Raw genomic sequence first — 18,516 nt, forward strand, 5'->3', positions numbered from 1 at the left:
ACCGCCACCCCCGCTGCTGACCGCCACTGCCGGCACCGGTCTCCGCAACTGGCTTGGCAACTCTTTCACCAACCCCAACACGAATTTTTCACCAACTGTATCAGCCATGTATACGCTTAACACACCCAGATTGGCGGACCCTACTGCTGGTAATAACCTCAGCCAAATGCCACATGTGGCCCCACCAAACAACAACTCAACGACCACCCCGCATCTGTTACGGTCGTTCGCCCAGGTTAATTCGTTGTACCCATCCGCCAGAGACTTGTCTCAGTTACGACCGACAGACGGCGCTCTACATAACGGACTCAACACTTTGAATTCATAACGCAATCAAACATCTATTATTATTATTATTATTATTATTATTATTATTATTATTATTATATCTTTGTATCGTCACCTGCTTTAGAAAGAGTTTCTACCTGCAAAGTTAAGTCATTTAGAGTTATGGCCCATGGCCTCTTCTGGCTAGAATTCATTATTAGACCGCCCAAATATCATATTAGAACTCCTAATTTAATCTCGAGAAACGTGGTGTGTTTTTGCGAGTACACTCATCACTTAGCAATCTGGGATGTGCAAAGCATTAAAATGTCGTTTTGAACATGGATCTCTATTTGAAGCCATTTCGATGGAAGTACATCATTTGTAATATTACACACGTGGTAACGTGCAGACACGCCGTCGCAACGAAACAAAGACAAGGAAAAATTCGGCTCACTTGTTTTTTTTTTTTCTTTTTTTTTCTTTTTCTTTTTTATGAAACAACAGATATTTACTTACATTTCTGTTTTTTTTTTAGATGAGGATTGGTCATTCGTATTATTTGTATTCTTCGGACTATTGTTCTCATCTTGTGTGTTATTTTCACAATGTTTCGGTCGATGTAATCTCCGACATTTTCAGGTGTATCTCAGGGTGTCGAACTCGGGAATGTTTCTGTCGAACCCGGGAATTTATACGGAATTTGAAGCGGAACTTTTAATTTAATTCGCGGAGATAGCATGCTTTCGTCCGTAAGGATTCGTGGCGCAATGATTAGAGTACTTGGAAAAATCAGTTGTAAAAGTGATATTCTCCTGATAGTTGAAGGTTCAAATAAAATTACGAATTAGTTAGGACCTGGCTAATGGAACGAAAGCATGCTACACTTGTAAAGTAAATAAAGGGTTCCATTCAAAATTCCGTTCAAATTCCCGAGTTCGACAGAAACATTCCCGAGTTCGACAAGCTACATCTGAAGAAGGTCGGAGGTTACATCGACCTAAACGTTATGAAAATAAAACTCATGATGAGAACAGTAGTCCTATGAATTCAGATCTTACGAACAGACATTTATTTACAGGTACTTATCAAAATAACGCCTTGTCTGTTGTTCAAAGGTTTTCTCGTACTCCAGTGAGGACGAGTCTTTTTCCTGTCGCTCTCGACCAACGTATATCTCTGTTCCTCTCAAACCGAAAGGGTTCACGTTTTTCTCTTTTTATAATGTTTCCTTCTTCCTCGCTGCGACATCACCTCGCACACGGCTCGGTCATTTGCATACGTCTGCTGTTGCTGCTACTGCTGCCATATGCGCGTCCGCGCTCTGCTACATACTGTCCTCGGCCCGTCAACACATCGGTGGAATTTTGTGAATAAAAGTTAACGGAATAGTTTACAAGCAGATTGTAATTATATAAACAGCTTACGGTTCCCTGAAGATTAAACCAAAATGTCTAAATCCTACAACCAAAAAAAGGGCAGATCAGACCTTTTTTTGTTTAATTTAATTCCAGGTGACGATATTAATTTCTTACTTTTAATATTATTTTGTGCAAAGCAGTCATGGACATCCTTCTTTTAACAAGACCTTTGGTCACTTACTGTGCAAAATAATGAAATCGGAATCCAGACTTTTTATTTTCATTCAGAAAATGTCATTCTAAAAAATACAAAACAATTACGATGTAAAGTTGTAAATATACATAAGTATTCAATGTTGACAAATGTGGTTTTAAAGGTTCCATTCTTTTAGCTTAACTCTTCTCAATTCTCATAAGTAAAGAACACAATATATATATATATATATATATATATATATATATATATATATATTTATTTATATATATATATATATATATATATATATAAATAAAACAAAACAATATATATATAAAACAAAACAATATATATATATATATATATATATATATATATATATATATATATATATATATATATATATATAACAAAACAATTGTTGTCGCAAACGATATGCCAACCAAAACCATACAGACTTTTCTTCATAAATGTCTTCGAAATTAAAAACTCGTCCACTTCCACACCATATTGGAAAAATGCCGTGATTCCAATTAATAAACGAGAGAAAAAAAAAACAATACCCAAAACAATGTTTGACTTGTTTCATTTTTTCCCCTTTTTTTTTTCTTTTTTTTTTTAACTTCTTTGTATTACAGCTGTTTTATGAAACCTGTTCGTATTACAGCTGTTTTATGATACTTGTTTGTATTACAGCTGTTTTATGATACTTGTTTGTATTACAGCTGTTTTATGAAACCTGTTTGTATTACAGCTGTTTTATGAAACCTGTTTGTATTACAGCTGTTTTATGATACTTGTTTGTATTACAGCTGTTTTATGATACAGTTAAGGTATTTATTTCTCCTCCTCCACGAGAAATATGACAAAATGGTCAGAAAGTGGGATTGAAAAGTTAGCGCTTCCCAAGCAGAGCACTCTGTCACCGCAAAAGATTCCTGTACAGCCTGGTTGGCATTCCCCAGCAGAGTCGCCTCAGGCGATTAGCAATAAGCTACTCCTTTCTCAAAGAGAGAAGGCAAAGGCTGGTAAGGTGGAACTGCATAGGACCAAGTTTTATATCGCAATCAACAAGAAGCAGGTAATTTCACGGATGATCTAAACTTTAAGCCGAACTCTAATCTGATAAAACTAGTAGAGCTACCTAGCTTTGTTCGGGTGCCATAAAAAAATAGGCACACGCTTTTTATTGACTCTAGCCGAGAGCTCTTTTCATGATCCTTGTCATTCCCTTAAATGCAGTTGTCTGGATCTCTCTTGCACTTGGTTCACCAGGTATACTGGTTAGATAGACTTTAAAGTTCTTCTTCATGAGCCTTGTGGCATCTATAATCACTAGTATGACTGATATCTCCTCAAGACTCCAGTTTCTCTTCATATCATAAATGAGACCTTGATATTTGGTCTGTTTCTTTTTTCAGCTCTGTTCTCCATCATTAGGGACACTCATTTCAACCAAGGTTGCCACTCTCTCTCTCTCTCTCTCTCTCTCTCTCTCTCTATATATATATATATATATATATATATATATATATATATATATATATATATATATATATATATATATATATCTTATTCCATATTACTATGTCAGCTTTGACAACAGCATTTTCAAGGGAGGTGGCTGTAGAGACTATATAGTCGTAATGTATGGTGTATGCCTTCATTTCCAACAGTTTTTTTTTGTTTTCAGGTGTATGTTCCTAGGACTTGCTGCTACATCGGATGTTTATAAAGGAATTTGCTAAAAAATCGTGTTAAATTCGTCGCTATTTGTTTTATTTTATTTATACTGTGTTTTAAAATTTTTTCAATTACCGTGGAATTTCACAGGTTCTGCTAGCATAATACAATTCATTTACTATAGTTGTTCATTTTAAATGTAAATAACTTTTTTAATCTGGGGCAATCAGGATCAAGAAATAAACTTTATAGGTCTTTCGTTCGTAGTTTTCAACTTTATTTGGACGTATAAGCATGCAAACACCCGAAATACTACACTTTATATAATAGATGAGACAGAAATCGAGAGAACAGGAGAAAAGAAATCCTCTACGAACAAGTGCACCACGACTCTGCCTAGTTGTCGGCATACATTATTCCGCCGTGTGCTCAATTTGTTTAGACAAGTTTTGCATTACAGAAGAAGAAGAAGAAGAAGAAGAAGAAGAAGAAGCACCTTCCTTAAAATAAACCTTTTCCAATGTGTGCATATTTTTGTCTTGGTATTTTTGACACCAGCTCACCATTGGGCTGGTGCATCTGCTACTTGTCTCTCACTCCTGGACAGGGTTCAAAAGAGAGTCGCCAACCTGATAGGTCCTGAACTATCATCATATTTGTTCAAAATTTCAAGTGTATGTCTATTTAGCAGTTTTGCATGGTGCTGAACTCAAATTTAAATATGTTAAGGCCTTCGGGACTTTTGGGGCTAAATGGGGAGGGGAAAATGATGGACTTCTTTCTTTTTTCTTTTTTTTTTGCATAGGGCAGAACTCAAATTTACATATGTTAAGGCCTAAAATTGAATCGTTTGTTCATTTTCACCAGGATTTAACGTCCCCTGGGGACTTTTGGAGCTAAATGGGAAGGGGGCAATGCTGAACTTAGTCATTTTTATGCCTCGTTTACTGTGCACTCATGGGGTCCATGCATGCTTCACTTGTTTTTCTTTCCTCTGATATTTCTGTCAATAACCCAGTTTTTTTGCGAGATTCATCGTTTCATTGAATAATCAGCAGAAATAAGTACTGAGTGAAAAGGCTGCGTTTTGGAAGTTCACAATCGATGTATTTAACACTGGTAGAACTGTGATACCAGAGTCGGAAAGTGAGATTGAGAAGTCAGTGAGCCCAATGAGGGGGCACTTTGACTGGCAAAAAAAACACTTGTTTTATTTATTTATTTATTTGCTTCCTCACGAAAGCAAATGTGACACAAGGTTATTGTTAATATGAGGGGGGGTGAACAGCTCCCCTAAAAGAAGGGCAACAAGAGGCACTCTGGCAGTATCCCAAAATAGTAATTGTCTCAGTATAGAGGGTTTCCCCTACATTTATCAAGGACAACTTAAGTGTAGCATCAGAACAGACACTACACTTTAATCTTGACCTGGAGACCAAGGAAGAAAAAAGATAAGCCTTTTTTTCTATGTATTTAAAAAGAAAATACGCATGTGTTATATATGGGCTGTGGAATTGTATTCATTAGCAAAAATCTAAATTCTTTTAAACATTAATTTTAATTAATTCCCTATTAGTTTTTTCGGTGTTCTTACGGGATTTTCATCTTTAGTTAACTATTACGTGTAATTATATTCATGCAGATATTCTACATGATTTATACTTGCGTTATATTTGCGTAAAAAGATTATAGTAAACATAAACCTATTCCTATATATACTTATGTATGCGTATATATATTTGTTTAAAAAATATTGCCTTCCAAACTCCTCTGTCAGATTTTAGTCGACAAACATGAAACTTAATATATAGGGTAATCGAACCAATGCGAAATTTTATAATTTGGATTTAGCCGGGGAAAATCGCTGCAAACGTGTGAAAATTAAAAAAATGGAATTTGCCATGTGAAGGTCGAACAGCAGCATCACGAATATGCATGCGTAACGTAATAGCTATTGGTTCGTGTTTTAATTTGTAGCCTTACGGCAAACATGTCTTCATAGCTCAGGCATTAACGCCAAAGGAAAAAATAAATCGTAAGCTAAATGTTTTGGTTTCAATTCTCGGTGATTGCACGCGAGTCATTTTTTTTTTCTTTTTAAATAATTACTATTTATTGCGTCCAATATAATATAATTATAAATACGAAATGTGCATCAATTTAAATATCATATTTGAGTGTATTTTACGATCGAGCAATGCCGAGCGACCTGCTAGTATATATATATATATATATATATATATATATATATATATATATATATATATATATCGTATTTGTGTATTTTTGTTTGTAATACTTTTGAACGAATTCAGTTATTTATAGAAAAGTGAATTTTACCTAAATACTAATTGGAAATGAATTTCTCTTCGACGGTGTGACAGGCATGTGTTTCGTCCTTTGTGACTCATCAGTATGGCTGAACCATAAAGGTAAGTGTGTGTGTATATATATATTTAGTCATCGACTATATAGTCCTGTTTCGTTGTATCACAACTCATCAGTGACGCTAGACAAGCACCTCTCCAAAGCCGAGGATTGAACCTAGATCCACGCGTTGATACTTAGCAGTTCTATCGATCGACCTACGGGAGCGGTGCCCGCAAGTAACCTCGCCAAATGTCTATTCTAAACAAACATCTGTCCACCCCTTTTATAGTCCTCAAATTGCTTATTTATAAACAAACAGCAAGCCTCGCATTTTTCAGCCAATTAAGTAGCGGGTGAGATTATTTACGACAGTGATCTACCCAAAGAGGGGAGCTTATATATATATATATATATATATATATATATATATATATATATATATATATATATATATATATAGTTCGATTGATAACTTTATTTGTTATGTGAAGCGCACGCTTTGAGTTAAGACATTCGAATATCTTCATAATTAGACACTGAAGTAAAGAAGATAAAAATGAAAAATGAAACGTTTTAATTTAAAGTCGTTATTCCCTGATAACACCAGGTTTCCTCGCTAGTTTGAAGTAAAGCTGAACGCCTCGCATCAATCAGTCTTCTCCCACTTTCATTGGGTCAAGCGGTGGAATCTAAAGAGACATGGAGATAGGAAAACACAGATACGAGTCTGCGAGAGAATATACTGTTTGTCTAGTCGTCGTAATGGGATCGAATCAGTGGGGAGTCGTGCGACGCCGAGGTTGGATCTGTCGTTTCCAGTTAAAAGTGACGAGAAAGTGTTCTTCTAAACTTGTACATAAAAACTTTCCTATCAGCCAGACCAAAAATTAATCTTTCTTTTTTTTTCTTTTTTCTTTTTTTTTGCCCGTAGAAAATATTTGTGTTGCATTATCATGTATTTTGATTCTTGTAGTATTTCTTTCAATGAGAAATACGTATATATCTGCCAGTGGTCAAAGGTTAGATATGTTAAAAAAAAACAAAAACAATGGAGTTTTTTGTTTTATTTTCGATTACCTTAACAGACGACTAAACGGGAATTTATTCGCATTAGCTTTAAAAACCAACAGCCAGGAAGCAGACAAACGGTATTGCGTTCTACAAATAGACAGCGCTAGGAAAGAAACTCTGCTCATAAAAGTTTTGGAACACAGATATGGAGTGAGGGAAATTGTTGGGGTTTGTTTCAGCTAGTCAAATATTTGTTGAGAGCGTTTTACGGTAAGGGCTATAGATTGGAGCTCAGTCGAACGCTTACCATCGATAGATAGAGATAGACTAGCAATGTCTCTTCTGTGAGAAAGAGGGAGTAGGGAGGCGAAAATTTCATCTTCCACTAAATTTCGAAGACGGTTTTGTACCCTGGCAAGGCAGGAAATGGTGCTTTAGGAGCTCCAACCCAGATGTAACAACAGTACTCCATCTTAGGCCATATTTGACTCTTGCATTGCGTCGGAAATGAAATACTTTCTAGAGAAGTAGGACGATCCCACCATCTTTCCAGTGTTTTGGCAAAGGATCTGCTCTAAATCTTTCATTCCAAGTCAAGGGCAAAGGTCAGTCTTAGAAGTTTGTATAAGTCGTGTCCTTCGTCGAAGCGAGACACATTTATTCATTTGGCGATCTGAACGTTGGTGGTGAAAAGATAGAAGTTTGTTTTTTGATGTATTAAAGGTAATTACCTTTTTTTACCACGTTGTACCACACGCTTCAGGTCGGAGTAGAGAGAATCTGAAAAATCCTGATTTTTTTTATTAGCCTTTAAAGTGTTGCTGAAGATGGTAGCATCGTCTGCATCAATACCGACAAATAAACGAAGAGTGTGATTTCGGATGTCGTCGTGGAAGATCAGGAAGTGAGTTAGGTTTAGGATGGATACCGAGACACGCCAGAGTGATTACTGTGAGCTTCGGATTTCTGCTCATCATCGACCACCTGGATAGACCTTTCAGAGAGAAAGGGTTTGATGGTTGAGAGGACATTTTTCAGATATTCGGTAGCTTGAAATCTGATGAAGTAGACCTTTGTACCAGATCCTATCAAATGCCCAGTATATATATATATTATGGCAGTGTAGTTTGGTTTCCTAGAAGTACATCCACTGAAACAACATGTGTATACCAAAAAGTGCCCAATGAGTTAACACAGCAGATATATTAAATTTATTTATACAAACATTAATGGCTACACATGTGCATACATGTTTCTGTAATCACCTGCTTCAGGGAGACTACGTCTTCAGGCCAAGAATTTAACTCGAAATTTCACTCAAAATACAAAACCATTTTCTTATATCACCTACAAAAATAGAATCTTATCTTAGATTGTTACACGAATGCCCGGTCTAAGCCGGGTTGACATGCTAGTATATATATATGTGTATAGGTGTATATACATATATGTATGTTCATGAATTAAAATGTGGCACGCGTCTGCGGATGAAATGTCAGAAATTGACAAGCTAAACGGGAATTGTTTCAACATTTCTCACAAATATAAACAAACCTTGTTATTGTTATGAAAAATGTAACAGTAAGGTATCTGGTTATGTGGATGTTTTGAAAAGATTGACAGGAAAAAGTGACAGAAGGAAAAAAAGATTGAAGTTGGAGATTTGATTGTCAACCGAGTGGACGCCACGATAATTCTCTCTGTCGCTCCCCCACTCTTTCTCTCTCTAACTACCATAAGCAAGAACAACAGTAGAAATAAAAAAACGGAGTGTTGCTTACACCAATGGTTGTTGTGTTTTGAATTCTTAAAAAGGGTTTATAATATAACAAGATTAGGGAGAGGGACACCCTCTATTCCAAATATAAATTTTTTAATGGACTCATTTGAGATGAGTAATTTGTGTATTAATTTATCTGCAGACTGTTATTCCCATCTTCATAATTGTTGTTGTTTCGCCACGTTTCGGTGAATTTATCCTCTAGCTTCTTCGGGTGATTAACTGACTTGCTTTTGGATAGGATTGAAACCGTTATCTTCAGAAAATGCTCACTTGGAACCGTAGAGATTCAACGTTTCTATCCACTGCACCCCAGAGAGTGATCACGGTTTGATTTTTTGGTTTTATAAATTCAAGTTTTTCGTTCTTATCTGGTCTTCCATTGTCGGGTCCGTACGGAATTGTATTATATTCGTATATATTTTATTGGAATAGTCGGCCGAAACGTGGTGGAACAACAACTATGAAGATGAGCATAACAGTTTGCAAATAATTAAATAAATACATACTCATTTCAAAGGATTCCAATATATATATATATATATATATATATATATATATATATATATATATATATATATATATATATATATATATATACTCACTTTGTTGTCCTACCCAATATTAAAAGTAACAAAGAATTTAGATTTATGTGACATGTCTTCTGTGGCGAGATGCGGAGGTGGTGAAGTGGATGTTGACGTGTAATCAGTACCTGGGTGTGTCACGTTCAAATTTTGTCGATTTAATTGCATTACTTTTATTGTGGATGTCGACAACGTTCATGGTTCTGTACAGTGTGGAACGATAAAATTGTCGCCGTAGAAAAGACAACATTATTCCATTTCCGTTTGATGAAAACCTGTTTTCATTTTTATTGTTGCAGACTATCTACTAGTTGACTACAACGTTCTTCTATGCACCTGATTCTAAAAATAATGGGGAAAACTAATGCCAACAGCGAAATCGAGCCGAGTGTTCCACTTGATTCATCTGAAATTACATTTATAGCTTCTGGCGGAACACTACTACCTGTAAGCAGCCGGAATATGCCGAAGCGATTATCCAATCAGCTGTTGGAAGACAACAAGTTTTAATAAAAGCGTGAAATTCATTAAATTAAAAAAGACATTAAGCGAAAATGACTTTCAAAACGCTATGTCAACGTGAAATTCTCCTTACCTATGGGAAGAATGGCTTTCTAAATAGAAAACCATTCTTAACATAGGGGGATAGAATGCTGCGATTAGAATTTATCACCTTCGGCAGCTTCATGCTGTTTACGTCATCTGCCGGAAGATGCCGGCGATTGAGTCGAAAACTAGTAAAGTACCAGGATCTCTATAAGTCCCTATTGAATTTGTTTCAGGATTGAAATTTCGAAATGGATCAGCCTATTCACGCAACAATGCATTTCATCGAGATGCGAGATCTTCCTCTTTTTACGTCATTGCCATCTCTTTCCGGAAAGTGTTAGTAATTGTCGAAAGTGTCCCAGCTACGATTTTTTAGTCCCTAATGAGTGTTCCCTTTACATATTGGTCCGAAGCCTCTGGGGATTGGTGTCCTCACTGGAAATTTCATTTCGTTTGAATATGAATATCTTTTTTTTTTAACTCATGGTCACTCCAAACAAAGCATAATGCTACGTGGACATAACGGACTACTATTTGGGGTCATATCTACAACATGGAACGATAAAGTTGTCGCCCTAAAGAAAACAACACTACACCTTTATTTTAAAACTTTTATCGAAAAAAATCAATTCATCCAACTTGATTATGTAGTAGAGCTGACATCGATACGGGTCCGAAACTGGGAGCATGTTTTTTTTTCCACAAACGCCGGTGGGAGCTTGACGAATACTCAGCGGATGGCGGCGATCAGACTGGTTTTGGTGTTGTTGAGGTTATGTTGCTGATGTTCTCGACATATGACCAAACGAAATAGTCCAGAAATTTCAGGTCGGAGAGTAGGGAGACAGTGAGAGAAAGATGCAAAGTCGTAGCACTCCTTCTTTGGACTTTTGAGCCGAGGCCGACTTCTGCTGGTGCACTCAGTGTCTGTCAGTGGCCACCTGATTGCACCAGGGGATCATTACACTCTTCAGCACACCCAGGTACACTCCAGGTACAATTTTTTGTTGACTTTCAAGCCGACTTCAAAGATGTGAGGTAATATTATGTGCCCCTCACTGAAAACCACACCAAAGACCATAACCGTGGCCAGAAACTTTGTAAAGCTGTGCCTTCAAGCGTTGAACCGTCGGGATTTACATTTCGAAGGTGCTGCCAATCGTGCTGTTGCCATAACTTAGTTCGGTAGAGAGCATGAGTTGTACTGCGGCGCATCTTTGATCTCGCTCGTTTAACATTGTGTCAATTTCAGACATGATAGTAGGATCCTATCGCTCTTAGGATCTGTACGCAACTGGCCAACTAGTAGGTAGTCTGCAACAATTAAAATGAAAACAGGTTTTCATCAAACGGAAATGGAATAATGTTGTCTTTTCTAGGGCGACAATTTTATCGTTCCACACTGTACAGGGTACTATATAAAGTGATGAGCGAGGTGTCAGTTTCTGTTTTATCGGTACTTTCATGGAAAGTGCTCATCTGAGCTCTAATCTGTGGTCCTCTCGTCAAAACGTTTACGTGAACCACTCTTTTGGCTGAAAACACTATCAATAATTTCACCCACTTTTTATCTGTGCCTGAACCTAAACGTAAATTCCATGAACAAAGCTTCTTTCTTAGAACTGCACACCTGTGGAACTCTCTTTCCTTTACCTGCTTTCCAGCTGACTACAATATGGCCGTCTTCAAGTCCAATGTAAACAAGTTCTTGATGAGCTGTTCTCCTTAAGTAATCCAATTTACCAAATTTTTACTTTCAACGATTACTATGATATTGTCCTTTGGACCACTGTACACTCTTTTACTCTTATCCTCGAGTAGTCTCTGGGCCTTGAAAAGTGGTGATTCCCTTGTGAAAAAAAAACTTCTTCATGTCAATACATTCAATACAGTCAGGGAAACAGGAAGCAAGCAAACTAATCCCAGGGAAGAAATTATTAGTTAATGACTTTTAGGCATCTAGGGACCTCTTTAATGAAGGTGTAGGATTCTGTTGCTAAACAGATTCGTTGGGTGTACTTACGACGAGGGGGATACAAGTACAGTGAGTTCATCAGAGAACATTCCGTTAAAATACTTGTGACTGTTACTAAACGGTATCCTATTCTATAATTCAGGCTTAAACTTCATCATGACATAGCTTTCATTTAAGATGTTGGCAGCCTTCACGTAATCTCTCCAGTACTTACCTAATTTCTTCTTTTTTTTTTTTTTTTTTGTAAAAATAATTTTACTAGAAAATTATCTCGGAAACCAATGCCAATAATTGGATCTTCGGATTCATGCTGTACGACTTTCTGTAAGTTGGAACTAATTGAAGTTACCACGAAATCATATGATTACCAATATCATTCATATATACTGTAGATAGGACAACCCGTAAAGTTTTAAAAAAATCATCTTTAAAAACCAATATTTCATAAGATACTGGGTGTTGCAATCTCTAGTCTAGGCTAAACAAACATGGTTTCGTGGTTTAGCAGTTGTTTTATACAACCGATATTTGATAAATTTATTAAAATTTGCTCCAATTTTGTAGCTCGTCTCATCTGACGGTCGCCTTGTACGCCGAAATATACGGTAATTTGAACTTTTTTTTCTAGAAATACGTTAGTTTAAACCTAACCACTTTAGAAGCAAATTGACGCGATGACTTGTGAAAGAGTTTGGATATCTTAGTCATGGATTCGTCCAGTTTTTATGTAAAGTTTCATAACCGTCTTCAGCAGTAATTGTGATATATTCACAAATACGTCGTGTAAATCATTTCGGGCGTGGAACTTGTTCCATTATGTCTTTTTTTGTGTGAGACGGTTTCACTCAATACACTTAGTCATAACGTAGGTTAAATCAAATGAAAGCCACGAAATTATCACTACTTAAAACATATCTCGCACGAAAGAGCATATCTTTACAAAGCCACAATTCGCCAATACATAGAGCATTTTTGCCACATCTGAGATGGTGCATCTACTACCAGTCTCTCATTCTTATATAGGGTCCGAAAAAGGTCGCTCATTATCGGCCTCATTCCAACCTCTGTCCCATCGCCACAATGCCTGGTCTGTTAAACAAGTACTTTGATGGAATGTGCTCTGAGTAACTCATAATCCACTTTCACTGCTGAGCTCTCTGAATGCCAGAAACCCTTATACTCTAATAATTTCATCTCTCGGTCTGTATTGCTATAGAAGTCCCTTCCTGTTTCCTATTTTTCTGACTGTTCTAACCTGCAGAAGTTTAGATATAATGTGGACAGACAACAAATAGTAGACCCTAACAGCCAAGTGGCAATATGCTTTGTTTGAGGTAAAAAGGGGTGTATATATATATATATGGGGTGTCCCAATAAAATGTATACACTCTTTAAATTATCTTAACTTGCTACATGAATACGCTATACCACGTTCCTAAGAGATGTTTAGGAATAAAGAATGGCATTTCCAGCAGGATGACGCACTTCTCCACTAACATCATCATAACGTAAGACCATATCTTGATAGTTACCTGCGAAACAGATAGTTAGGACGAAGAAGAAGTATCGAGTACTGTCCACGCTCACCGTATTTGACCCCCCCCCCTGGATTTTTCTCTTTTTGGGGGATGAGGGTGATATTAAACACAGAGTCCACTCTACAAAACGAGCTATAATGAATGAGTTGAAAGCAACCATTGAAAGAAGATGTGTCAACATACTAATTGAACTGATTAGGAACGTTTTCGATTTAATCAGTGAGCGTTGTCAGCTGTCCATGGACCACAATGTCCAATATTTCGAACACTTTCGATAATTAACTGGTTTCTATATTTGTTCACAGTATTTTGATGTATGAAACTTTTCTTATAATAAATGCTTGTTTTATGGTCATTTAAAGAGTTTATATATTTCATTGGGACACCCTGTGTATATATATATATATATATATAATTATTAAATCATAGTCGCCTTCGAGTAATCAATGAACCGAAAACATAAACGGCCTGAATTACCTCCCGTTAACCATTATAAGAAACAAAATCGACCCAGTTTCAAACAGAATTAACTAGCAGTACTTAACAACTTAATTAGATTATCTCCCTTCAAATCATCCCAAGCAACGACACAAAAACATTTTTCAAGTAGAATAACTATGAATTTTCAGACAGTAAATAGATTAGAACACTTCACCCGAAATGTCCTACAAGGTTTATATATATTTAATACACCCATTTTACTTTATTCTCATATTAAATCAAATACTAAACATGAAATGGTCTAAATCCATGTACCAATAAAACAATAACCTATAAACATTACTTGCCACTAATACGAAACTAAAACTAACCGTAACATCTTTACAAGGCTGTTACAAACATAATATAAATATAGATACCAAAATTTAAAAAATTCTTTTTACAAAAAGTCAATCATCGGGAAATAAAGGAATTTAGGAACCCAACAAATGGGATATATTTTTTTTTTAAATGTTCTTTTTAAATGGCTTAGGGCTCCCCGTAGAAATTTCACATAACTTTGTTCTTAAATAAGGATATGGAAATTAGGCTATACATTAATATTTAAATGGGCTTTTCCGTAACCACAACAAAGATAAATGTTTCTCGCATGTTTTTCCCGTTAGGGATCCCCTCCTCTTTTTTCTTTCTATTCAAAAAATGGCACATTGCCAAAAGTGTGTTTATTCATAGTGTCTAAAGAAATGCTGGTTTTTGAAAATTTTCAAACGATATAATGCTCGAAATTGTCGAACTGGACATTGAAACAATTGTAACATAAATTGCAATACACTTTTCGTTGCCATCAACACATTGTCTTGAAGTCTTGATTTTGCACACACAGTATATTAATGCTCGATAATGAAATGTGATAATTTTGTAGCTTAATCCTTTAGTCAACCATTTTTGGCTTAAAGCCTATTGGTATATGAAAATTTACTGAATTACACGAACTCAATATATTACATATAAGTCTATATATATATGACGTTTTCGTAACCTTCAGTTGTAGTCCTAGATCTTCACACCGTTACAAGTGCAGTCCTAGGTGGTGCGGCTAAAACATCCACCAAGGTCCTGCGACGCGATACCAGTCGCTCTTACGAAGACAGAGTTGATATGGCGTAGGACGCAGCAGTGATATCTCCTTTATCTTTCTTTCTTGCGCTGAAAGGATAGATCATTCAACTTGGTTGTTTCTTCCTTTTTAAGTTTACTTGTAAGTATTAGCCACAATAAACCACGTGATCCTGGATGTAGTTTTCATATGAAATTAATTATTCACAAAAGAGAGAAATAAAATAATAAGTATGCACAGTTTTTTACATGAGAATTAAAACAGAGAAAAGAAATAATATGTCGTTTGTACGTTTCTTTTTCTTTGTAGTTACGATAGTCGATGATCGGGGCTCAGTCTGGGTTTAATAACCGATTTCTTGCTTTTGATCGGTCAAATGGCGGGTGTTTCTCGAATGTGTGGAAAAGTGGACAACCCCCCCCCTCCGCCCTACTGGAAACTCTGCAAAAACTCCAAAACCTACTGATATTTCTTGCTCTGCACCAGCTTATATATGCATGGTTATGGTGGGTTAGAACATACCGATGTGTTCCAGCTAACCAATCATCGTCCAATCCGTCACACCTTGGTTCGTTGTGATTAGACAATCATTCCTCTCACCACATCAAAAAACAGGTAATTTTCCGCAGCAAGATTTTCTCATCGATAATCTTCTCACGCACCGGGGAGCCCATCCTTGACTTCCCGGGTCAATACTCTAACCTAAACATCTGCTAGATATTCTCAAATAATCACCTTCACAGTTTATTGGTTCATAATTCGATTTTGGTTTTTCCATTACAAAAAAAAATATGTATTTCATATCGGCGACCACGTCATCTTTCTTCCAACTGGCATGGTTACTCGCTGTTTTCCAGGCCTGCCATTAAAATAAAAATAGCTTCTTCTTCACTGACCCTCTTTTGGGTCAATTTTCAACTATTTCTCTAATTAAGCTCTCCATGGCCCCTCCTTTAGTAATAATCTCGTTTACTGTGACTAGTTGAGTCATATATTGGTTTCGGTTTCAATTATATCTGAAGGAACTCAAGTTATATATATATATATATATATATATATATATATATATATATATATATATATATATACATATATATATATAGTAGAAATGGTAATTAATAAAAACTGAAGAAAGTGCTCAATACTGTTGTAGAGCAAATATGCGTTTTATTTTTTTATTACCGTATCTTTCTGTTAAGTTACATTATTGTTTCAGCTACCCGGCCGTGTTTTTGGCCGTCTGTAGCTTCCTCAGACTTTTACAGAAACATATATATATATATATATATATATATATATATATATATATATATATATATATCTTAAGCTTAAACATGGAAAAGTAAAGGACTAGTTGTTAAAACTGGAAAAGAAAGGACAAGATATTCTAGTAAAAAATATAATAAATTTATAACTTAAAATATTGCAGCATTAAGAATTGATTATATAATGTTATAATTTGAAATTTTTTAAAAATTCTTAGTCGCTAAAATGATCTATAAACTGTAATAATTAGTTGAAATTTGGTCGAAAAATGAGTGAGTGTGAAGCTTTAAAGCAGTTATAAATGACTAAAACTGCCACTTAACCATATATTCATGCACTATTGTGTTTGAATTATATATATATATATATATATATATATATATATATATATATATATATATATTCTTCATAAGTTTTGGTTTCGATTCACTATGATGCATCCATGTCATGTGGATATATATATATATATATATATATATATATATATATATATATATATATATATATTAAATCACAGCTTTATAATATATAAGAATCGATAGAAAATGGATTCAATATTAATATATACGAAATCTGCATAAATTAAAATATCATATTAAACGTATTTTACGACGGGGCTACGTCGGGCGTCCTTGCTAGCTTAGATAAATACTACATTAATATCAGGGCGTCTTCATTTATGCTGAACGTCCACATAATGCCAATACCAATATATATGAAAGGCTCCACTGTGTAATTTCTGCAGATCCCGCTGGTATATATAATCATATTTTTACTCTTTCTGACGTTTATTAAAAACAAACATTTACTAAAAAATAAGAATTAATCGATAAGAGTGTGGATGTGGCAGGGAAAATTAATTGAAATAAACGAAAACGCGCGCATAGGAAATTAAAAAAAGAGGTTCATTAGCTATGGAAGATAATGTTGGGATCTGGAAAATAGAGGGAAACTTTCGGCTAAGATTTAACCAGATTTGCCAATAAAAATATAAAGAAATAAAAATGGCGATATCGAACGTCGGTGGGATTGCATAAAACGCGTTTACGGTAGGAAGTGCTACCGGCGAAGTCAAGGGTTGGTGATTGTGTATGCTAAGCTGTGTCGTTTGTTGCCAAAGTCTGGCAGAACGCTATGGGAGCCGTTGGGATGTCCTCAGCGCAATTCATCCAAACAAAACGAGGCCGTGTTAATTTCCGCCAATATCACCATTTCAGCGATCTTATCATTGACATCATTTTGAAGGCTGTCTCAATAACAGCCCGCATTTAGATTATGAAAACCAATTTCACCTTTGTTACTATTCATTGCGATGTTGTTGTTTTTTCTTTTTTACTTTTTGTTTTAATCCACGTCCTCCCACCCAATTTCTTTTTGTTTTTGTTTTTTCTTTTTTTTGTGGGGGGGGAGGGGGTCTGTTTACAAAAGGATCACTACTTATCAAGGACCGGAAGCCACTCAAGGATAAGGGTTAATGAGTGTACACTAGTCCATGTGATAATATTGCATTAATCGTTAGTAGTGGAAATTTGGTAAATTTGATTACTTAAGAGGACGGTTCATCAAGAACTTGTTTACATCAGACTTGAAGACAACCATATTGTAGTCAGCTGGAAAGTAGAGAAACGGAGGAAAGTTCCACAGGCGTGCAGTTCACATCGAGGAGCCTTGTTCAGTGAATCTAGGTTTAGGTTTAAACATCATTTGTTTGCAAATTAAAAGAAACATACGTTTTTTTAAGCATATATTTTTGTCAGCTCATTAAGTAACAAATTCTCAAAACTTAAGCGTCGCATTACATACCATCACATATAAAAATTTAAGTGTCGCATTACATACCATCACATATGATATGTTTGAAGTTGAAACACCTGTTCTCCTCGGAGTTCTCAAGTTAAGCCTGGTTAGTACTTAGCTTAGTGGCCATGAATTTAAACGTGGACGTATTTATACAAGGTGGAACGAGAAATTTGTCGCCTTAAAGAAAAAAAACTACTGCTTTATTTTAAAACTTTTATGAAAAAAATTAATCGAGCTAATTTGATTATCTAGTAGAGCTGACATCTAATCAATGTAGCCGCCTTCAGCCTCAATCTCCGCCTCGATACGGGTCTGGAACTAGAAACATGCCTTTTTCCACGAGCGCCAGCGGGAGCTTAACCAATACTCTGCGGATAGTGGCAATCAGGTAAGCTTTTGTGTAGTGGGAGGTCAAGTTGGTGATGTTCTAGACGTATAGTACAGCTCGGGACAAGAAGGGAGCCATTAAGCAGGGCCGGCCTTAGTTAATTGGAGGCCCTAGGCGATGTGAATTTAGTGGCCCCAAATGAAATAGAAAAATAAATACGGAAAAAATGAAAATACGTAATCCAATA

At 35.8% G+C, this 18,516-nt stretch overlaps 1 protein-coding gene across 1 annotated transcript in view; it reads left to right on the top strand.

The window, feature by feature from the left end:
- The window catches only part of LOC145277022 (Iroquois homeobox protein 6a-like), a 244,531-nt gene extending 244,067 nt beyond the window's left edge, over positions 1–464 (top strand). Inside the window, exon 5 of the mRNA XM_080128628.1 lies at positions 1–464. This exon is cut by the window's left edge and continues 400 nt beyond it. Within this exon, the coding sequence (XP_079984754.1) occupies positions 1–328 (328 nt within the window). The 3' untranslated portion in view covers positions 329–464.
- Positions 465–18,516: the final 18,052 nt, after the last annotated feature.

This window comes from Euprymna scolopes, chromosome 1 (assembly GCF_053919585.1).
Source record: "Euprymna scolopes isolate OS-2025 chromosome 1, ASM5391958v1, whole genome shotgun sequence".
Lineage (NCBI taxonomy): Eukaryota > Metazoa > Mollusca > Cephalopoda > Sepiida > Sepiolidae > Euprymna > Euprymna scolopes.